This window comes from Eurypyga helias, unplaced genomic scaffold (genome assembly GCF_000690775.1).
Source record: "Eurypyga helias isolate BGI_N326 unplaced genomic scaffold, ASM69077v1 scaffold29478, whole genome shotgun sequence".
NCBI classification, from domain to species: domain Eukaryota; kingdom Metazoa; phylum Chordata; class Aves; order Eurypygiformes; family Eurypygidae; genus Eurypyga; species Eurypyga helias.
The window spans coordinates 22,410-39,593 of NW_010268030.1; the positions used below are offsets into that span (position 1 = coordinate 22,410).

Consider the following 17,184-nt stretch of genomic DNA (forward strand, 5'->3'; position numbering starts at 1 on the left):
GTTTGCTCCTCCAACGGCTTCATCTTCTGGGGCTGTGGCAGCAGGATCTGGATCCCTTTCAGGAGCGTGAAGACCATGATGGCATGACGGCCTGGGGAGGGAGCAGAGATAAAGCAGTGCTGTGTGGCCAGTGCCCTGATGGCAAATGAGGGAGGATGGCAGGATGTGTTGTCCCCTCTGAATCCCATGGGTTTTGTACGGAGGTCACGGAAGGATGGTTGAGCGAGGGCATGAGTTACCAGATCTCCTTGACTGCAAAACTGTTTGGGGGCTGCAGGGTAGGGGGGGTGACATCTCCCACCCTGGATTTGCTGCAGGGTTGAGGTGTCCTTGGTGGCGGAAGGCATTTGGAGAGACGGGGACAGGCGCGTGCACAGCTGTCCCCACGCACAGATGTGCTCTCGGCTTTGTGCCTGCGTGGGAGGCTCTTCCCAGGAAGAGCACCGTGTTCCTGCCCACGGGATGGGGGTGCAGGCTGCGTGTCCAGCCTCAGCTGGACCCTCTGCTCTGTGTAAAGGCACAGGCAGTGCCACAGTGACGCCTGGTGATGGGAGATGGATTCATGTCTGGCACCTTCCCGGTGGTGCACGCACTGCGTCTGCGCAAAGCAGCAACCCTCAAAATAAGCGAAAAAGCAAGGTGTGGGCGATAGGAGGTTTTATCTGGAATTACAGGTGGGTTTTTTTGGTTTTTTTTCCCCCCCCTAGCAATTTTAGTGCCTTTTAAAGACAACATAACCAAATTTTCCCAGCTGAAAAGCGAGCTTTTTATCTAAAGGTCAGAAAAGCAAGATCCTTAGATGAAGGTCACTGGTGAAAGGGAGATAAAGTGCAGAAAAGGGTCCCAAGCAAAAGGTGGCACAGGCATTAGCACAGCTGTAAACGGCAGTTATTTCTGGGTTGCACACTGATTTGGATTGCTCCCCTCTGCAGTCAGAGTGCCGTAGGCAGGGCTGTCGGCAGGTTGGGAGGTGATGCAGAGCAGGAGCCAGCCCACACTGCACCCCACAGGTACAGCTCTGCCCTACCAAGGCATCTGCCCGTCCCACCCAGGCTGGAGATGCCAGCCAAGCAAGCTGGGGCAGGAGGGATGAGGACTGGGAGAGCAGGCATCTCTTCCCATTACACACCACCAGTGCTGAGAGACAGCAGGAGTTGTTCCAGGGACATCGTAGCAGGATTAATGTCCATGTGAGAAAGAACACAGGCTTTTCCGTGCGATCCCCAGCTCTCTCTCCAAAGCAGTGTCCCAGTGCATGTGCTCTCTGAGCCTCTGTGCCGTTAAACACTGCGCTGCTTGGGCAGCGGTGGGACTGTCCTAACCCTTGCAACCCATCACGCTGATTGAACATCTTCCTCTCCTCACCACTTTCCTGAAGACCTTGGAAAACACATGCCTGTCCCAGATAGCACAGCACGTAGCTTGTGTGACACAATGCTTCTGGCTTGTCACTAGCTGGGAATACACGTGTGATGGGTTAGGTTTTGTCTGCATGTTATCCAGAGGAAAACTCCAGGTGTGGGGTGGTTTGAGCTAATAGACGTGGCTTGGCAGTCTTGGAGCATGTCAGCATGGGGGTCTGTTACCCCAGCTCGCCTATGGGGCTGTAGCTCAAGCACCTGCCTGAAGGTATCAAAATCTTACAACTCTGCTGATTTTTCACTAGAACTTGACAGCGATAAATGACAGGGAGCAGAACGCTGGCTTGCTGACACCCACTCGACCGTCAAAGCATGATTAGTACATGCCTATTTTGGTTTCCCCTTTAATCAAAAATCAATTAGACAATTACCAAATGAATATTCAGCCACGGACCCAGGTTGTCAGGCAGACTGACAGCACTCAGCACCACTTTCTTCATGTTTTTCAGTTTAGAGTTATTCCACATATTGAAATTAAACTAATGGATGAAGAAGGTGGAAAAAATAATCTTTCCCTTTCCCTGAGATGTTGCAGTGTCACCTCAAATCCTGATGAAACAACTTCTCCATTCCAGATGTTCAAAGCATCCTCCGTGTAATGCCTCTGAGCCTGGAGTTTGGCTACATGGTCCTTTTCCTGCTCCCATCTGACTTGTAACCCAAAAGATTACTTGCTGTATTTCTGTTTTAGGGTGTGTGCAAGTATATTTTTAACTTGGTTTTTGAAGTAAAAAGAGTTACGCAACAGCTCTGCGCTCATGAAGTCTCTGCATGCTCTTCCCTGTTCCCCAAAGAAATTTCTACAAACCCCCTGGGCAATTTTGACTGCATTTGAGGGGAAGGAATGGTTTCAAAGACGCTTCATTTTCCAATAGGCCTGCACCATGTATGACCTCGGAGTTATGTGGAGTGGCTGTGTGAAGGCAGGATTTTGGCTCTTTTAAGGGGAACTCCGCTGGATGTGGGAAACCCCAGTCTGGGCATCTCTACATTGGAAGAACAAGCCTGAGGACAAAGGTGGAGCAGGAGGACAGGCACTCAGCTTACTTGGACTGTAGGTGTTGGATGACTCGGAGGAGCTTTTTGTACTGGACGAAGAGATTGGCACCCTGTCCTTCGTGGAGACCCGAAAGCTCCTCATCACCTTCCAGGTACAGAACCTGTATGAGAAATACTGAAGGCAGCAAACCTCCAAGCAGTCATTTACAGCGGAGCTTCTGAGGAGTGTCCCATCTCCTTTTTCATCATGTCAGAGGAAGGGGGGGCTGGAGAATAAGGCTGTCATTCCCAGAGCCTCCCCCACCTTGGGAGAGAGGGGAATAAGTACCTTCTCCAGAAGTGCATCAGGATGGGGAAGATCATGACCTTGGCCCTGTGGTAGAGCATGCGGTTCAGTAGTCCCTTGGAAGATAAATTCCAGATTAAATCTCTCTCTTCTTTGGAGATGTTCACCTGGCCAAAGAAGAGACCTTGATTAACCAAAGCAGTTTGTGGCACTGCTGCTGGGCCCTAGAGGAATGTTTCTCTCCATGACCCCACCTGGCATTTCAGCAGTTTCTAAGAAGAGATGTTAGTTATGTCCTGGCTGACCATCCCTGGATTTCTGCAGAAAGCACTGTGCCGTGCTTTCCAAAGGGAAGATAGGCAGAGCCATGGCTACTGTAGGGGAAGAGGCAGGTGCAGTGAGGAGAGGATGATGGTGATGTTGACCTCTGGGGACTGAAAGAACTGAATTGGTGGAGTGCAGTGCCCATCTTGGTGCTTCAGCCCTGCCATTTCTCTATCAGGTAAGGGATTTCACCATCTCCTTGTCCATTCACTTGTTCTCCATCTGTCTGGGTCAAGTGCTAGCGTGGGTCTGGCGGTGGATTGGTTCCCATCCCACGGAGCCCAAGTGGAGATGCCAAGCTCCAGGGCATGCTCTGAAGCTTCACAGCATCTTGGCCGGAGCAGATCCAAACCTCTGCCTGGTTCCCCTTTCCCCAAAACCGCTCACGGCTGTGATGCAATGGTCTTGAGCAATGAGCAGGCAGCAGCCTTCCTGGGTGGGTCCCAGCATCTTACCCGCAATTTGGGAGGAACACAGAGTTCAGGAAGAGTTTGCTGATGATGGCAACTTTCCTTTTGAGAAAGGCAACTTCCTTTTCTGACTGCATGTTGCGGGCTGCCAGAGCTTCAGCTGAATCGGCCAGCCTGGAAAACCTGCAAAGGCATGTGGGGTCTTGCTCTGAGACAAGTCCTTGCTCTGTTAGGGTAGACAGTCGTGTTCTGTCTTAGCTCCCTATTTACTGGGTCAGAAAAAGCAATCCACAAGGTGTGGAACAGTGAAAAAGGTGGGATGAAAAGCCACTTCCCTCTTCTATCACCCTCAGGGTCATGGCATTCACCTGGGGGATGTCAGGTTTGCCCTTCCTCAGGAAAAGAGGGGAATCATAACCTGGTCTTGCACATGTGGGGGTGAGCTGACTGCGGGGATGTTGCGCCATGGCTTGCTCTGATGGGATAGTCAGGGAACTGGACATAGTCAATGGAGAAACGCCACAACTGGTACGTCAAGAAAGGTCTAGGAAAAATGCTTGGGACTATCAAATCAAAGCTACTTCTAGGATACCCAAACAGGAGCCCTGACCCAAAGGACTGTGACTTTTTCTGGTCAAAATGGAGGGGTTTAGGTGCTGCAGGGGCAGGTAACCATAAGCAGATTAGACGTAGACAGCAACGGGGTTGTGTCTTTTGCTGCAATGAGATGTCTAGCCTTGTACAGAGGTGCTGATAGGAGTTTAGGGGTGGTAGCACAGACCTTAGAGTGTGCTGACAAATCCATGGACCAGGCTTTATCCCCTGCTGGAGACTAGCACTATCTGCAGCATGGGTTTGGTCCAGAGCCAAGGGAGACCGGTGGTACCTGAGCAGCCGGAGGAACGGGAACTTACTTGTCAATCTCCAGATAAAAGCGGAGGTCATCAACGAGGAAGTTGATGGTAATGAGCTGGCTCTTAAACAGGTGACGTCTCACTAGAACCCCCTCCTTGTCCACTGGGGTGCTGGCAGAGGCCGTGTGCGAGTGGCAAGTGCTCATGGTGCCGCTGTTCTGCATCGAACCCATGGGCAAGTCTGAGAGAGGGGAAGAGCTGTTGTGTCCTGCTGCTCCCAGCACTGGATTCCAGGGTGGCTGAGCATCTGATGCTGACCTGTACCCTGCTCCTTCACCTCACCTGTGCTTGCTTTTCCTACATGCAAGTTATTTCCTGAGGTCTTTCCACCTAGGTGGACTACAGCCTTCCTGCAGCCAGGCTTTCAGACCCATCCAGTGTGCAACCTTCCTTCTACCTTAGTAACCTCCTCCATCCATCCTCCTCTTTGCACCCATGAGGTGCTGATGTTCTTTGTTTTCACAGGGGATGGCCACAGTACATTAGATCAAAAGTCTGACTGTCTGCCTCACCAGCATCCTACCTGTGACAGAGGCCAGAAGCAGATAACTAGTGAGAAGGAAAAGTAAAGCATCTGTGTTACTTTCACAATATACAATATTCTCCAGCTTCCAAACATTTTCATTTCCAGGGACTTCCGGATCTAGATGGAGTGTCTGTGTATTTAGCAATTTCAGTGGGTTTCTTTTCTAACAGCTTCCCCAGTCTCCTCTCAAACCTGTGTGTAAACTTTCAGGATCTACATCCTTTGGCAAATCACTCTGTAGTTCACCTCCCGGTTGCATGGAAAACCATCTCCATTTATTTTTGGCCTGTGTCACCTTAGCTTCATTTAGTGCCTCCTGTTTTTTTGTGGAAATGATGCAAACTTGCCAATGCATTATTGCTTGAGGGAGATGCAACAGCATCATGGGGCACCCACAGCAGAAAACCAGTTGTTGCATGAATGTGTGTGCGTGTATGTTGCCAGTGCAAAATTCTGGACCTCATCTCCTGCCTCCAGCACCTAAGTGGGCAGATTTCTGCACAACAACACCTGGTACCCTGAGACACCCGCTCTTCTGGCTCTTTATAGGCCTCCAGCAGAGAAAACAAAGCATAGGGGGATGGGAGATGAGCCACAGGTTTCCTCCATTTACTTCTCCACCCAAACCCAGGACTGTCTTGAGGAGGGAGGAGAGGGGGGTGGCAGAAGTCTAGCCATACTTTCCTCCTCGTTTCGTAGTTCCCGACGGAGAAAGTCCTCAAACTCTGCACGGTGTTTGCCATTGTCCATCTCCCTGCAGAACTTGCAGATGCTCTTGACGATGTCGTGGATGACACACCAGGCCCACCGCTGCGGAGACACGGCACAGCTTGCATCAGCCGTGTCCCTTGCTCCCAGAGCCCTCCCATTTGGATCCACCGCTGTGAGATGGAGCACCAGAGCCCAGCCTTGGCGGTGGGATTGGTGACCCAGCCATCATCTTTGCTTTCCGGTATTTCTGGGTTTCACTGGTGGCTATACGACAGTGTGAACCACTTGGCCTTTCCTGACCTGCTGGAGTCTGCATGGAGCAGGACTCCAGAGCCTGTAGAAGTGAGGTTTTACCTATCAGCTGCCTTTTTTCAACCCTCCAGGTCTGAGCCCCTCACCCCATCCATGTGAGCACCGCCTGACCCACAGCATCTCCTCTGGACAATATCCACAGCCTGGCAGCAAAGAGAGTCTGTCCTTACCAGCTTGTCTGACGTGACGTTCCTGATCCTGGGCTGCAAACGAAGGTTAGATTTATGCGTGTCACTTGGGGGGAACAGGTCCTGGTACTTTTTAAACCTGCCAGATGTGAGATCAGGGAGCATCAAGAGCAGCCAGATGCATGAGGAGGGCAGTGGCTTGGAGGGAGGGTGGCTAAATAAGGGGAGCAACTGACTGTTCATAGAGTTCATAGACTGTTCACGTCTACAGCAGTTGCTGTATGTCACCTTGGGGTTCCCATGGGAAGGATGCTTGTGTAAACACCGGGCTTAGGAGCCAGCTCAACCCAGGTCCTTACCATCGTTTTTCCATTGCTTTCTGGACAAGGATCTGCGCTGTCATCAACATGAAGGGGCTGACTACTTCAGCATCATTTATTTCTCTGATGATAGAAGTGTGGCAGTCCAGCTGTTCCTCTGGAAGAAAAGTGTGGTCATTGCCTGCCCCTACCAGCCACTCCCGAGCCACCATGACATCCCTTCCTACTCTCCCATCTGCAAGTGGCATCCTGTTCCATTTCCACCTGCCCTGTCTGCTGTTTACCAAATTTGGTTGTCTCATCCCTTTTCCTTTCTATACTGTGCTAATTGCATACTTTGGGAGTGAAGTTGTGACTCCAACAGCATCTAAAGGAGACAAGATAGGGAAGAGCTATTTCTGCCACTGCAGGAATTACGTGTTGCAGGTCTTGGTCATTAGATCCTGCCAAAGAAGTAGACCACCTTCCTAGAAATATAAGTGGCAGTGGAAGACATCAGCAAATAAATGCTCCGCTGGATGGGAAAGGAGAACTGGCAGGTCCCTGCAAGAGGATATAAAATCTATAAAACCTCATGAAAAACAGGCTTTCATCATGAATGGAGTAAAGTGCCAGGTGGGAGGGTACCTACCAGCTGGGATTTCAGCACGGAAATAATTTTTGACAATGCTGTTAATGAGGAAGCTCTTAGTTTTGGGGTTGGTCTCTGCGACTAGCTTCTCCACGGCCATCCAGAAATGCAGTGGTTCGGCTGCGTTGCGCTCCTCGAGGAACTGCATGAAGAACTGCAGGTGGGCAGGGTTGTGCAGGACTTTCATGAAGTGCCTGTAGAGGAAGGAGATACCAGGAGATGCGATCTCTGCGCCACCAGTGACATGGAAAATAGCCAGCACCTCTGTGCTGTCTTCTCCAAGAGACACCTGAAGAAGAGCTAGAAACACGTGGATGAGTAGTGTGTGGGATCTGGGAAGTAGATGGGACATCCACCCTTGTCTGTCTTGCCCACAGAATCATTTAGGTGGGAAAGACCCTTAAGATAATCATCCACCAAGCCACTGGGAATCCAGGGGAGATTCTCCTGCCAAGGTATTTCTTTTCTGCCATAGGTGCATCTATCCAGCAGCTTTGCTGCCATGTATCCAAAGGAACTGGTCTCCACCTGAAGAGGTTTAATCCAGGGAGTCAAGGAGAAGGCAGGACCTTGGGTGTGTGATGGAGACCTCAGAACCTGCAAATGGACTGGGCAGCCACACAGAGACCAGAGGAGGGAGGTGGGTGAGGATGGGCATCCTGGAAGGACTAGTGGAATAAACAATAATTTGCCACTGGATGGCAGAGGGCTTCATGCAGTTGGCCATGGAGAAGGTGTTCTGGAGTGGAAAATCCTTGCCTCTTGCAACTGGCAGATCAGTAGATTATTGATAGATGTAAAGTCAGAAGACATCAACATTGAAAAGATTCAGCAGAGCTTTGGAAAACCAGAGCTGGAAGTGGGCTGGGATTTTGGGTCATTTATGAGGTTAGCAAGACCTTATTTGAAGATCAGTGAACTGGGTCAAATATTTCCTTTGTTTAAGCATGGCTCTTGAGACTGATTCTCACAATAAACAATAAGACCTGCTCCTACTCAGGACTTGTGTCCTGATGACCATTTATATCCCAGTGTGGAGCTGCGAGGACTCATGTCTGGAGTATTCTCCTTTTCCTGGTAACTCTGCAGTTCAGGGCTACCCATGTCTACACCCAAGAGGGCCCCGTGATGAAGCAGTGGCACTACAGGATTCTACAGGAAAGCACTGGTAAAAATCTTCTTCCTGTAAGAGTGGAAGTAGCAAAAACCAGCAGAGCCCTGAGCTGCAAAGTGCCAGACCTGGATCTTCTAGATGGCTTCTCTACTGCAACAGCGGTGGAATTTGTCACGCTTGATTTGGGTTTTCTCGTGGGAACAGTCCTCTTTTTTCTGTTTTCAGGTTCAACGGCTGTGGGGAGAGAACAGGATTGGCCCCTTCCTCAGGTGACAGCCAGAGCTTGCTCACAGCTGTCCACAGGGCAAAGGACCCCAGAGCCACCCTGCTGATGTCTGCACGGTGAGCCCGGCTCAGGAGACACCGGGTGCTGTGGGAACTCTTCACCTCCGCATGGTCCAACCTCCTCAGCATCCGCTTCAGAGAAGCCCTCCCACTCCCACCCTCTGCCTGGACCAACACCCCAAAAGCCATGCCTTTCAAGGATGGCTAGCCTCTCTCTCCTTCTGGAGATGTTCTACTGGAGGATGGGATGCAGGGAAGACCCCTGCTTGCCCAGTCCCCTAAGGGTATGCTGGAGTACCCGCAAGGGTGTGATGGTTAGGAGCCCACCCTGCTTCTAGCCTGTTCACACCGGACTCACCAAGGGGTGGGCTTTGGAGACACGGAGGTTCCTTCTCCTTGCTTGGGCTACCCACAGCCAGCTCACTTGACATCGTCGTCTGCGAGTCTGCATCAGATAAAGAAGGGACAGATCCCATGTTCATTCCTTCTGGCTACAACAGCCCTTCAGCCCTTGCTCTGAGTGCTCTACTGTGACCGTTACTCACCTTCCCTTTCCCATGAGAGATCCCATGTGTGTCCTGTTCCCATGATCTACCCATGACACTGCATTTCTCAGGTATGACCGTGGCCCCACATGCTACCTAGGGGTTGCTACAGGTGACTGCTCTCACTCTCAGCACCAGCTGATTGATGTCAGCCTCAAAAGGTGATGTGAGAAGACAAAACCGAGGCGTTACACCAGCACGGCCAGGCCCAGCACCCACAGGAGAGGGTCAAGATGTGGAAGTGAGGTGATAGTGGCTATCACTGGCTTTGGGTTTCAGTCACTTTACTGCAGCTTCCATTTGATCTGGTGACCCAGGCCAGTGTAGGGATGTGGTATTTGGTACCTCTGTTACTGGCAGGAGGGAATTTGGCCTGTAGGTCACTGCCAAAGCTTGGATCACAGCTCCCAGGTAGCCTGTCCCAACCCACTCTGTGATGCCCTGTCAGCAATACAGCTGCACGCTGGGGCATTGGTCACCACGGGGGTACAAAATATGCTTTATCAGCCTTACCCAACATGAGCCACAGCAGAAATTCAGAGCCTTGTCTTACCAGTGCTGCAGAGGTGAGATTCCACTTCTGCCTGTACAGAGCCCCCTTTCTGGAGGTCCTGAGTGGCAATTAATCGCCAGTGCTCGGAGGAGAGACTTTCCAAGTTCCTCGTGCCATGCAAAGCCTGGCTCAGCTTCAAGGACTGGTTTATCCGCTGGGACAGGAGGAAAAATTCATCATTCCCAACAGCGTGGCCTTGCATCTCGGGCACTGGGACATCGCCCTGTGGAGACTAGAGTGAGGAGAGCAGAGGGTGATTGCACCGAGTACGTACCTCGTCTGCGGTGCCGCTCCTGCGCCATGCCTGATGGGCTAGGTGCACGCCTTACTGTGCTTTAAGAGTATAAACCTACCCAGGTTATTTCTCTGCTTGAGCTTTAAGCTGTCTGGAAGAAATCTCCATGAGCACAAGGCTCAGCATAAACCTTAAACCTACCCATGCAGCTTCTTAAAGCTGGCTCACATCTGCCTGCAGCTGGGATGTACTGGGGACATGCAGCGGGTCCCCGGGGTAGTCCAGGAAACGGCTGGCCAGCAAAGGCAGCAGCTTTCTGACTGAGATACATGCTGCTGAGAGCGAGCACCAAAAATAACACTGCAAAGCCCTCGAGCAGTTCCCCTGACATCAGTGCAGCGAGAGCCGGGAGGAGTTTGGCTTCGGGGATGGTGCCTGCAGAGATCATGGCCTTGAGACCTGCTGAAGTGCTAATTGCATTCTCAGACCAGGTCTGTGCTCTGAGGGGTAATTTCCTTGGTAAGTGATGCTTAAAAACCTGGGTGGCTAATTAACTTACACCCAAGAGTATTTAATGAATCAGGGCCAGGAGCTGCTAGGTGACTTTTCCAAAACACTCAGTTCTAGCAGACTGAAATGCTGGCATCTCTGTGAACCGGGTCTTTGGGGGCAGTAGACCTGGAAACTTTTCCCTACCATCTCCATGACCAGGATTAACTGCTGGATTTTTACACTGTGGTTGGAGGAATGAACAAATTGCCTGCATGGGTTGTGCAGGGATGCAGGTGGGATGCTCGGGGTTTTGGCCCAGGAGGAAGTTTTCTGGTATAAGGCTAGCATTTAGGGCATTGGTATTAGTGGGATTTCTGTTGTCATAAGGGATAATAATCCGGGAAGATGAGTGCTTGTATGCCTCTGCCGTCTTAAATCATTCCTTTACACAGTGGAGAGGAAAAAAAAAATATATGGAAAACTTGAGTGCTGTTGAATCACAGGCTAAAAGGTTGCATGCCCTCTTTCCCCAGCGTCTTGGCCAGGCGCTCGTGCTGGGACGTGTGCATGTGTGTCTGCACATGAGTCACATTAATAGCTGTATTTGCTGTGGGCAAGGAAAAAAGGGGGAGTGGGAAGCCATGAGGCAGTTATCCAGTGTACTGTCTGCTGCTGGCCTCACCCCCTCTGCCTACCCTGAAACACTGCATTTAAGTTTTTCCCTGCTCTTGGGCTGGGTCATGGGCTGTCTCAGGGGAGCTCTTGCAGGGTGTGCCTGCAGCGCTGCTGACTTAGGAGGTGCTTGGAAAGGCTGAGGATCATTGCTGCAGGCAGCTGGAGCAGGGCAGGCTTTGCTGTTGACTGGGGGACACCGTGGGATGCTGGACCACTGCAGCTAATTGCTCGGCTTCTCCTCCCTTCTTCTCTCCAACTTCTCACATCCCCACTGGTGCCTGCACACTGCAGGAGGATGCCCATGTCCCCTGTTCATCCCCTTTACCATAAACCGGAGGAATGTCCTGTCATCATCAGCCAGAAATTCCTCGTAGAAGCAGCAGAGCACCTGGGAAGGAGCAAAGGTGAGTTGTCCTCAGTCAGTGCTCCAGCACCAACCACCACCCCCAGCCCCACCATACCCTGAGGTCGCAGCAGTGATGTTGTGGGCAGGCTACACCTCACTGAGATGGCCACGACAGCTTTGTCAGGGGCTATGCATCCAGATCAGTCCATTGGGCTGCTCAGAGGCTGCCTGGAAGGGCTTGGGTTGTAACAACATTTTACTCGTGTCCTGCTGGAACCAGCAGCTTGGATGTGAAAGGATGGCCACTGCCCTGCCATCCCTTGGCATGTACATCTAACAACTGAGGTGACCAGCTCCTAAATAACTCCTCACCTCTGCTCCACTGCCCAGCAAACCAGTAGGGATGCTCCTCTCCACTGGCCTGGCGCCCCTCGGTCACGAGTGCCAGTGCAAGGTGGCTTGTGGCTTTTTTTTTTTCCTTTCCTAATCTATTTTCACCTTCATTTCCCAAATACCTCCCTTCTTAAACATACCCACAGCCCTTACACCAGCCCAGGAGTGCCAACACCACCTCTACCTCCCAGCCTGACCGCTGCCAGCACTGCTCTGTACCTTGCAAATCTCCTTCTGGGCTCTGAATATCCAGGGGGAGAATTCTCCAGACATCAGATGGTTCCGCAAGCTCCTGAGAGTCCTGGTCTCCAAAGGAAGCTGCTGAATGATGCCTTCCTCCAGGTAAGTCTTGCATATCTTCTCCCCGATCAAACGACGCAGGAAGAAACTGTTTTCTCTGCTGGGGTCCAGCGCCACAGGCAGAAATTCCTCCAGGTCGTGCCACAGGTCCAGGAGACGAGTCTCCACAGACCGGTCCTGGCACATCAAGAAGTCCCTGAAGGGCCGTCCTGCGCAGGTCTCAGCACTAAGGGCCCAGGGAAGGAAACTCAAGGTCTTGACAGGCTTTTTCAGGGATGGCAGCCGGACAAGGGGTGCAGAGGAACGCAGGTGAGGGAGGACTTGCTCCTCACAGAGGTCTTCCAGAGGAAGGACCTGTCTAGGTCTTTTGGGAGAGGTTTCTCCTCCTTTGCCTCCGAAGGCAGTGCTTGCAGGATGCTCCGACTGTTGAGGAATCGATCCCAAAGCATCCTTATGTGCACGTGATTCCTTCGTGCTCCCAGCTGGCCCCAGCTGCCCTTCTGGTTGCACCCAAAAACTGGGCATCTTCATTTCTTGGGTGTCTTTTCCCTCCTTGACCAGAGTCCAGATCTCCGCTTTGGCCTTCTTGCTGCAGTACGGCCCTGAAAAACCCTGGCTCCCTTTAATATGCATTGTGAAGAGATTCTCCAAAAAGCCTGAGGGCTCCTGCGATCTGGCCTGGAATAAACGCTCCCGATATTCCTGCAGCACAGGCCGGCACAATTCCTCTTCTTCCATGTACATCTTGCAGTGGATGAAGAATTTAGGAAGCCAGTAACTCTGAATCACAAAAAGGGCCTGTTCCTGCATCTTGCTTAGGATCTCCCTCCTGGTACTGATGGGCTGAACGTGCCTGGCTTTCAGCAGCGACCCTAAGATGGATGGATGGAATTATGATGGGGGCCTGGCTCCATCCAGACCTGTTTGTTCCAAGGGAGTTCTCCAGCCAAGCAAAGCTGGTGATGGTATCCCATCTTCCTGGGAGCATCCAGGAAGGTTCACCTGGCTGGAAAGGCACTGCTCATCCCCAGCTCCCATGTCTCTTACCGACGAGGGTCCTGCAGAGCGTGATGACGCTGGAGCCTTCACGCAAGTGAGTGGCTTTCAGCCTGTGGAGCAAGGACAGGTAGAGATCCCTCTGCCCCTCATCCGACTCGTCAAGCCCTAGGAGTCTTTCGGTGATGAGCCAGAAGTCCGTCAGTTCTTCCCCTATGGATCAGACAAGGGAAAGAAGTTGGAGGGAGTCCCCGAAAGCCCTGCAGATGAACGAAGTAGCCTGTGTTTTTTAAAAAGAACAGAAGGAAATATTGCCTGGATGAACTAAGGGCACAGTGTAGAGAAGAGCCAGGGCTATGCATCTCCTCAGCATGCAGCACCCACTCTGGGGCTCTGCTGCGGACTCATCTTCCAAAGACATGTTGGACATCGCAGGGTCTCCTGGTCTCTTGTCCCATGGGTGCCCTTGGCTCTGTGCTGGTGTCCCACGGGGCAGCTGGCCCACATGTGGCTGAGAACGGGCTGTGGAGCACCCTGTACCCACCTGCCATTCCTTGGAGGAAGGCTCGAAAGCGCCACATGCCCTGGCTCCCGCTGATGCACTTCTCCAGCAGCCACCAGTCAGCGCTTTGCCAGTTCAGCAGTTTTGCTGTCAGAGAGAGTGCAGAGCATGGCATCGGGGGGTTGCACGCAGGAGCAGCCCCCAAGAAAACTCCCTAGCCCCCCCAAGCATCTTCCCAGCCCCCCTGATGCAGGCTGCTGGAGGGAACCTCTGCTGTGAGCCAGCAGCCCAGCACATCACACCAAAATGGGAGTTTTGGACAGGATTGTGGGATGCACGTGTGGTGTTTGATGCAGTACAACCCAGTCACGTTGGTGATAATCCGCCCAGCTATCGTGCCTCTTCCCATGCCAGCTTTTTCATGGCAAACATGTGAAGCAGCTGTTTCATCTCAACCCCACAAAGGCAGCAAACCTGTACCTCGGGGGTAAAGCCCTGCTCATCTCATGGAAAACCTGGGATCTGCTGCATCCCTAAAAATGGGACGGGCGATGCCTTTTGAACCCAGAGCAGAGGCACAGCCCGCTGGGCCGGCACCAGGCGGTGACAGCCCCAGCGAGAGGAAGCCCAGCTCCGATTTCCCCTGTGCTGCGATGACTCACCTGCTTCCCCCGACCGAATGAAGCCCAGGAGCTTCTGGCAGAGGACGAGGTGGAGGCACAGGGTGGATTTGCAGAAGTGAGGCAGCCGGTGCTTTTCCAGCCAAGCCAGTAAAGCTGGGGAGCTGCGTTGCATCCCCCCCCAAGCCCAAGGAGAGGATTAGGCTGTGAACAAGGAGTCGTCTCTTGCCTGGGGATTAGGGTGAGTAATGGGCCCCTGCTATGGGGAAGGAGGCAGGGAAGGCGGCGTGTTGCTAGATGGTGATGCAAGCCATCCCCCATGCTGAGAAAGAAGGGGGTTACTCCAGCTATAGCTCCTGCCTGCATCCCTGCGAGCTCTGCCTGCAAACCTGGGAGACCCAGCGATGCGTGGCTGCGTCTCCTCGCAGCCTGCCTGCTTTCCCCCAGCCCAGGCAGGAAGGCACGGCAGCTTTCCGGCAGCACCGAGAGGAACAGGTTCCCTTTTGCTGTGGGATCTGAGTAGTGCAAACGGCGCTGGTGGCTGTGGGGAAGGGGGGATGTCCGTGGGGAGGGCTAAGCCAGTTTAAGGATCGACAGGACCTTGGTTTGGAGGAATATGGGACACAAGGGGCTCAGTTCATGTCCTTCCCTGCCATCACACGTGCTCTCCTTAACACCAGCTATTGATGTTTGCGGAGGGCTGGATGGACCCCATAAGCTGCCCACATACCGGGATGTTAAATGGCTTGTGCTCTTCCCAGGGCTTAAAGCAAAATGATGCCTGGGTTTGAAATAATCCCCAGACTGCACGAACAGGAAAGCCAAAGAGTGGCCTGGGCAATGATGAACCGGCTCCTTCCCTCCTCTGTCCTGTGCCCTTCCTCCCTCCTCCTCACCCTCCTTGCAAGGGGATTTTCTCACCAGCTGGCTTGGCAGCTCTGGCCAGAGCTCCCACCGGCCCATGCTGGTGATGTAAATGGGTGTCTGGCCAAAAACCTGTATCAGAAGGAAAGGGGAGAGTTGTAAGAGGTGGAGGGTGGCAGGGAAGCCCAGAGCCCAGCTGCTGTAGTTAGTCCCCACTACAGATGCCCAGAGAAGAGCATCGCCTTCCCCTTTTATATCCAAGCAAAGGTCCTCACGTCTCCCTCATTTTCCAGTCTGAATGTGGTGTATTCCACATTTTCCCCGGGGCCTCTAGCACCACAGGAGCTGAAAGTTCACTAGAGAAGAACTCAGAAAGGTCCCAGGCTTTATGGTTCAGAGCAGACTTACGGGAAGATTCAGAAACGTGTTGAAAAAGTCGACAAAAACATCGTCTCTCAGCAGAAGCCCCATGTCCGTGGAAGCTATGGTGTCTACAAAGGGGGGAAGAGAAGGTTGCCTGGGATTTGTGTTGCTGAGTGTGATATAAATGTGAACCACAGGATGACTTTGGGGAGGGACAGCTCTAGGGGATGTGCAGTATGGGCTTGTCCCCAGCACGCATGGGAAAATTTGGACCCAAATGCGGTGGCATCTGTGGGGCAGGAGAAAGGAGGTGCCGTGGCTGAAGGGGATGAGTTGTGTTCTCCCACTTTACACAGACAGCAGGTACAATCCTGCTGTCATGGAGAGGAACTGTGCTCTGGAGCTCCAGCCCCACAGCCCTGAAGCGCTCCGAGTCCTCTTGCTCAGGTTCTGGTAGTGAATTCCCCCAAATTAACAGGCATCGTCAGGCTGGGGACAGCTTACGTCTCTGGGTAGAGTGACAATCACTGCAGACGCCCACCCCATCCACCCAGGACATCAGGGCAGTGTGTCAGTAGTGCCACTTCCATGTGAGGAGATGGACCAGCATCAGCCTCCTTGCGTGAAGGCACAGCTGTGTCACAGGAGCACCCAGGTTTTGGAAGCCTAACACTGCTTCTTCCCCACTGTCCCCTTTGGGGTGTCCTTAGAGGGGCTGTAGCCCCTAGCAAAGGTAGCTCACCGGTGACCATCTTGTTGCCGTGTCCAAGGGATGTGTTCCGGAATGCCATGCCGATTATGACACGTTGTCCTGGCGCGTCGTCACGGCGCAGGGCTCTCGGCACTTCCCTCTTTGCTGTCGTTGGGGAAATACCACTTCTTAAACCACCAGCCCTGCAAACACACTTGGGCAGTCCCAAAAATTAAGCCCTTCCCCTCTCCCTACTTGGGCAAAGTTCTTGCCTTCAAACCAGGGTCTTGGTAGCACCTTGGCCTCGTTGGCATGTCTGCTCGGGAGGTGATGGAAATGTCACCAGAGACCCTGCTACGTCTGTCCTGGCCAGAGCGACCCTATATTCCTTATTAGCCATCCTGCTTCATCAGATTTGGGACTGAGAGCCAACCTTGGAGACCCTCAGTGGGAAGTGGAGAAAGAACGAAGGAACCACTTCTCTCTTGCAGCAGCAGTGACCTGTTTCCCTGGCAGGAGGAGGAATCTGCTCCCCAGGTGGGTATTTGAACCCCCCTTTCTGTCACGCCACGGTGTCAGACCTGGCAGGGCTGCTAGCACCCTCCAAGTTTTGGGCACTGTTGGGGCGTCTGATGTGCCTTGTAGCAGGGAAGGGGGTTGGCTTGCATGCGGCTCCGCTGTCGGGGGGAGCGAGAAGGGTTTGGTAGCCCGCGGAGAGTGGGGAGCAGAAGTTTTGTGGCCTCTCCTGCACTGGACATCCCTGCGCTTGCCTAGGAGGAGTGTCCCCTTCTGTCACTGTAGTCCCTCTTACTGTCCCCTGCGTGGGCACGGGCAGGTTAAAACACGCGTGATGCTGCGCAGCCGCCTGTGCGCAGAGTTGGGGGCTGCAGGCAGCGGGGTAGGGGCTGGGGGACAAGTGGGTGCCTGCACCCCGCAGGATGCTCAGAAACGGGGCCACCTCACGAGGTGGCGCTGTCAAATCAGGAATATGATGCTGTTCCCAGCAGCATCTGCATCTGGGCAACGGGCTTGCGACTCCGCCACCACAATTAGTGCCGGGATGAGTCCTGGGTGGTTGGGGGGTGGTGCTGGGGACCTCAGGGCGACAGTGCTGGGCTACCGGCACCATCTCACTCCATCACCCTGAGCAAGTGAGCTCGTTTCTCTGTGCATCCCTGCTGCCCTGCGCAAGGATAACCAGTGCTATGCGTGGGATATCCATGGTGAC

The 17,184-nt window shown here is 53.0% G+C and overlaps 1 protein-coding gene across 1 annotated transcript; it reads right to left on the minus strand.

Annotated features, from left to right (window-relative positions):
• Positions 1 to 489: 489 nt before the first annotated feature.
• On the minus strand, positions 490 to 16,056 carry RGSL1 (regulator of G-protein signaling like 1). Its single transcript, XM_010157627.1, is given in 17 exon segments — positions 490 to 598; positions 2,749 to 2,873; positions 3,486 to 3,505; positions 3,508 to 3,623; positions 4,355 to 4,535; positions 5,561 to 5,690; positions 6,074 to 6,170; positions 6,391 to 6,508; positions 6,983 to 7,282; positions 9,480 to 9,711; positions 11,207 to 11,269; positions 11,840 to 12,792; positions 12,968 to 13,129; positions 14,081 to 14,194; positions 14,935 to 15,034; positions 15,311 to 15,393; positions 16,008 to 16,056. Coding segments are annotated over 17 exon segments (2,952 nt in total).
• Positions 16,057 to 17,184: the final 1,128 nt, after the last annotated feature.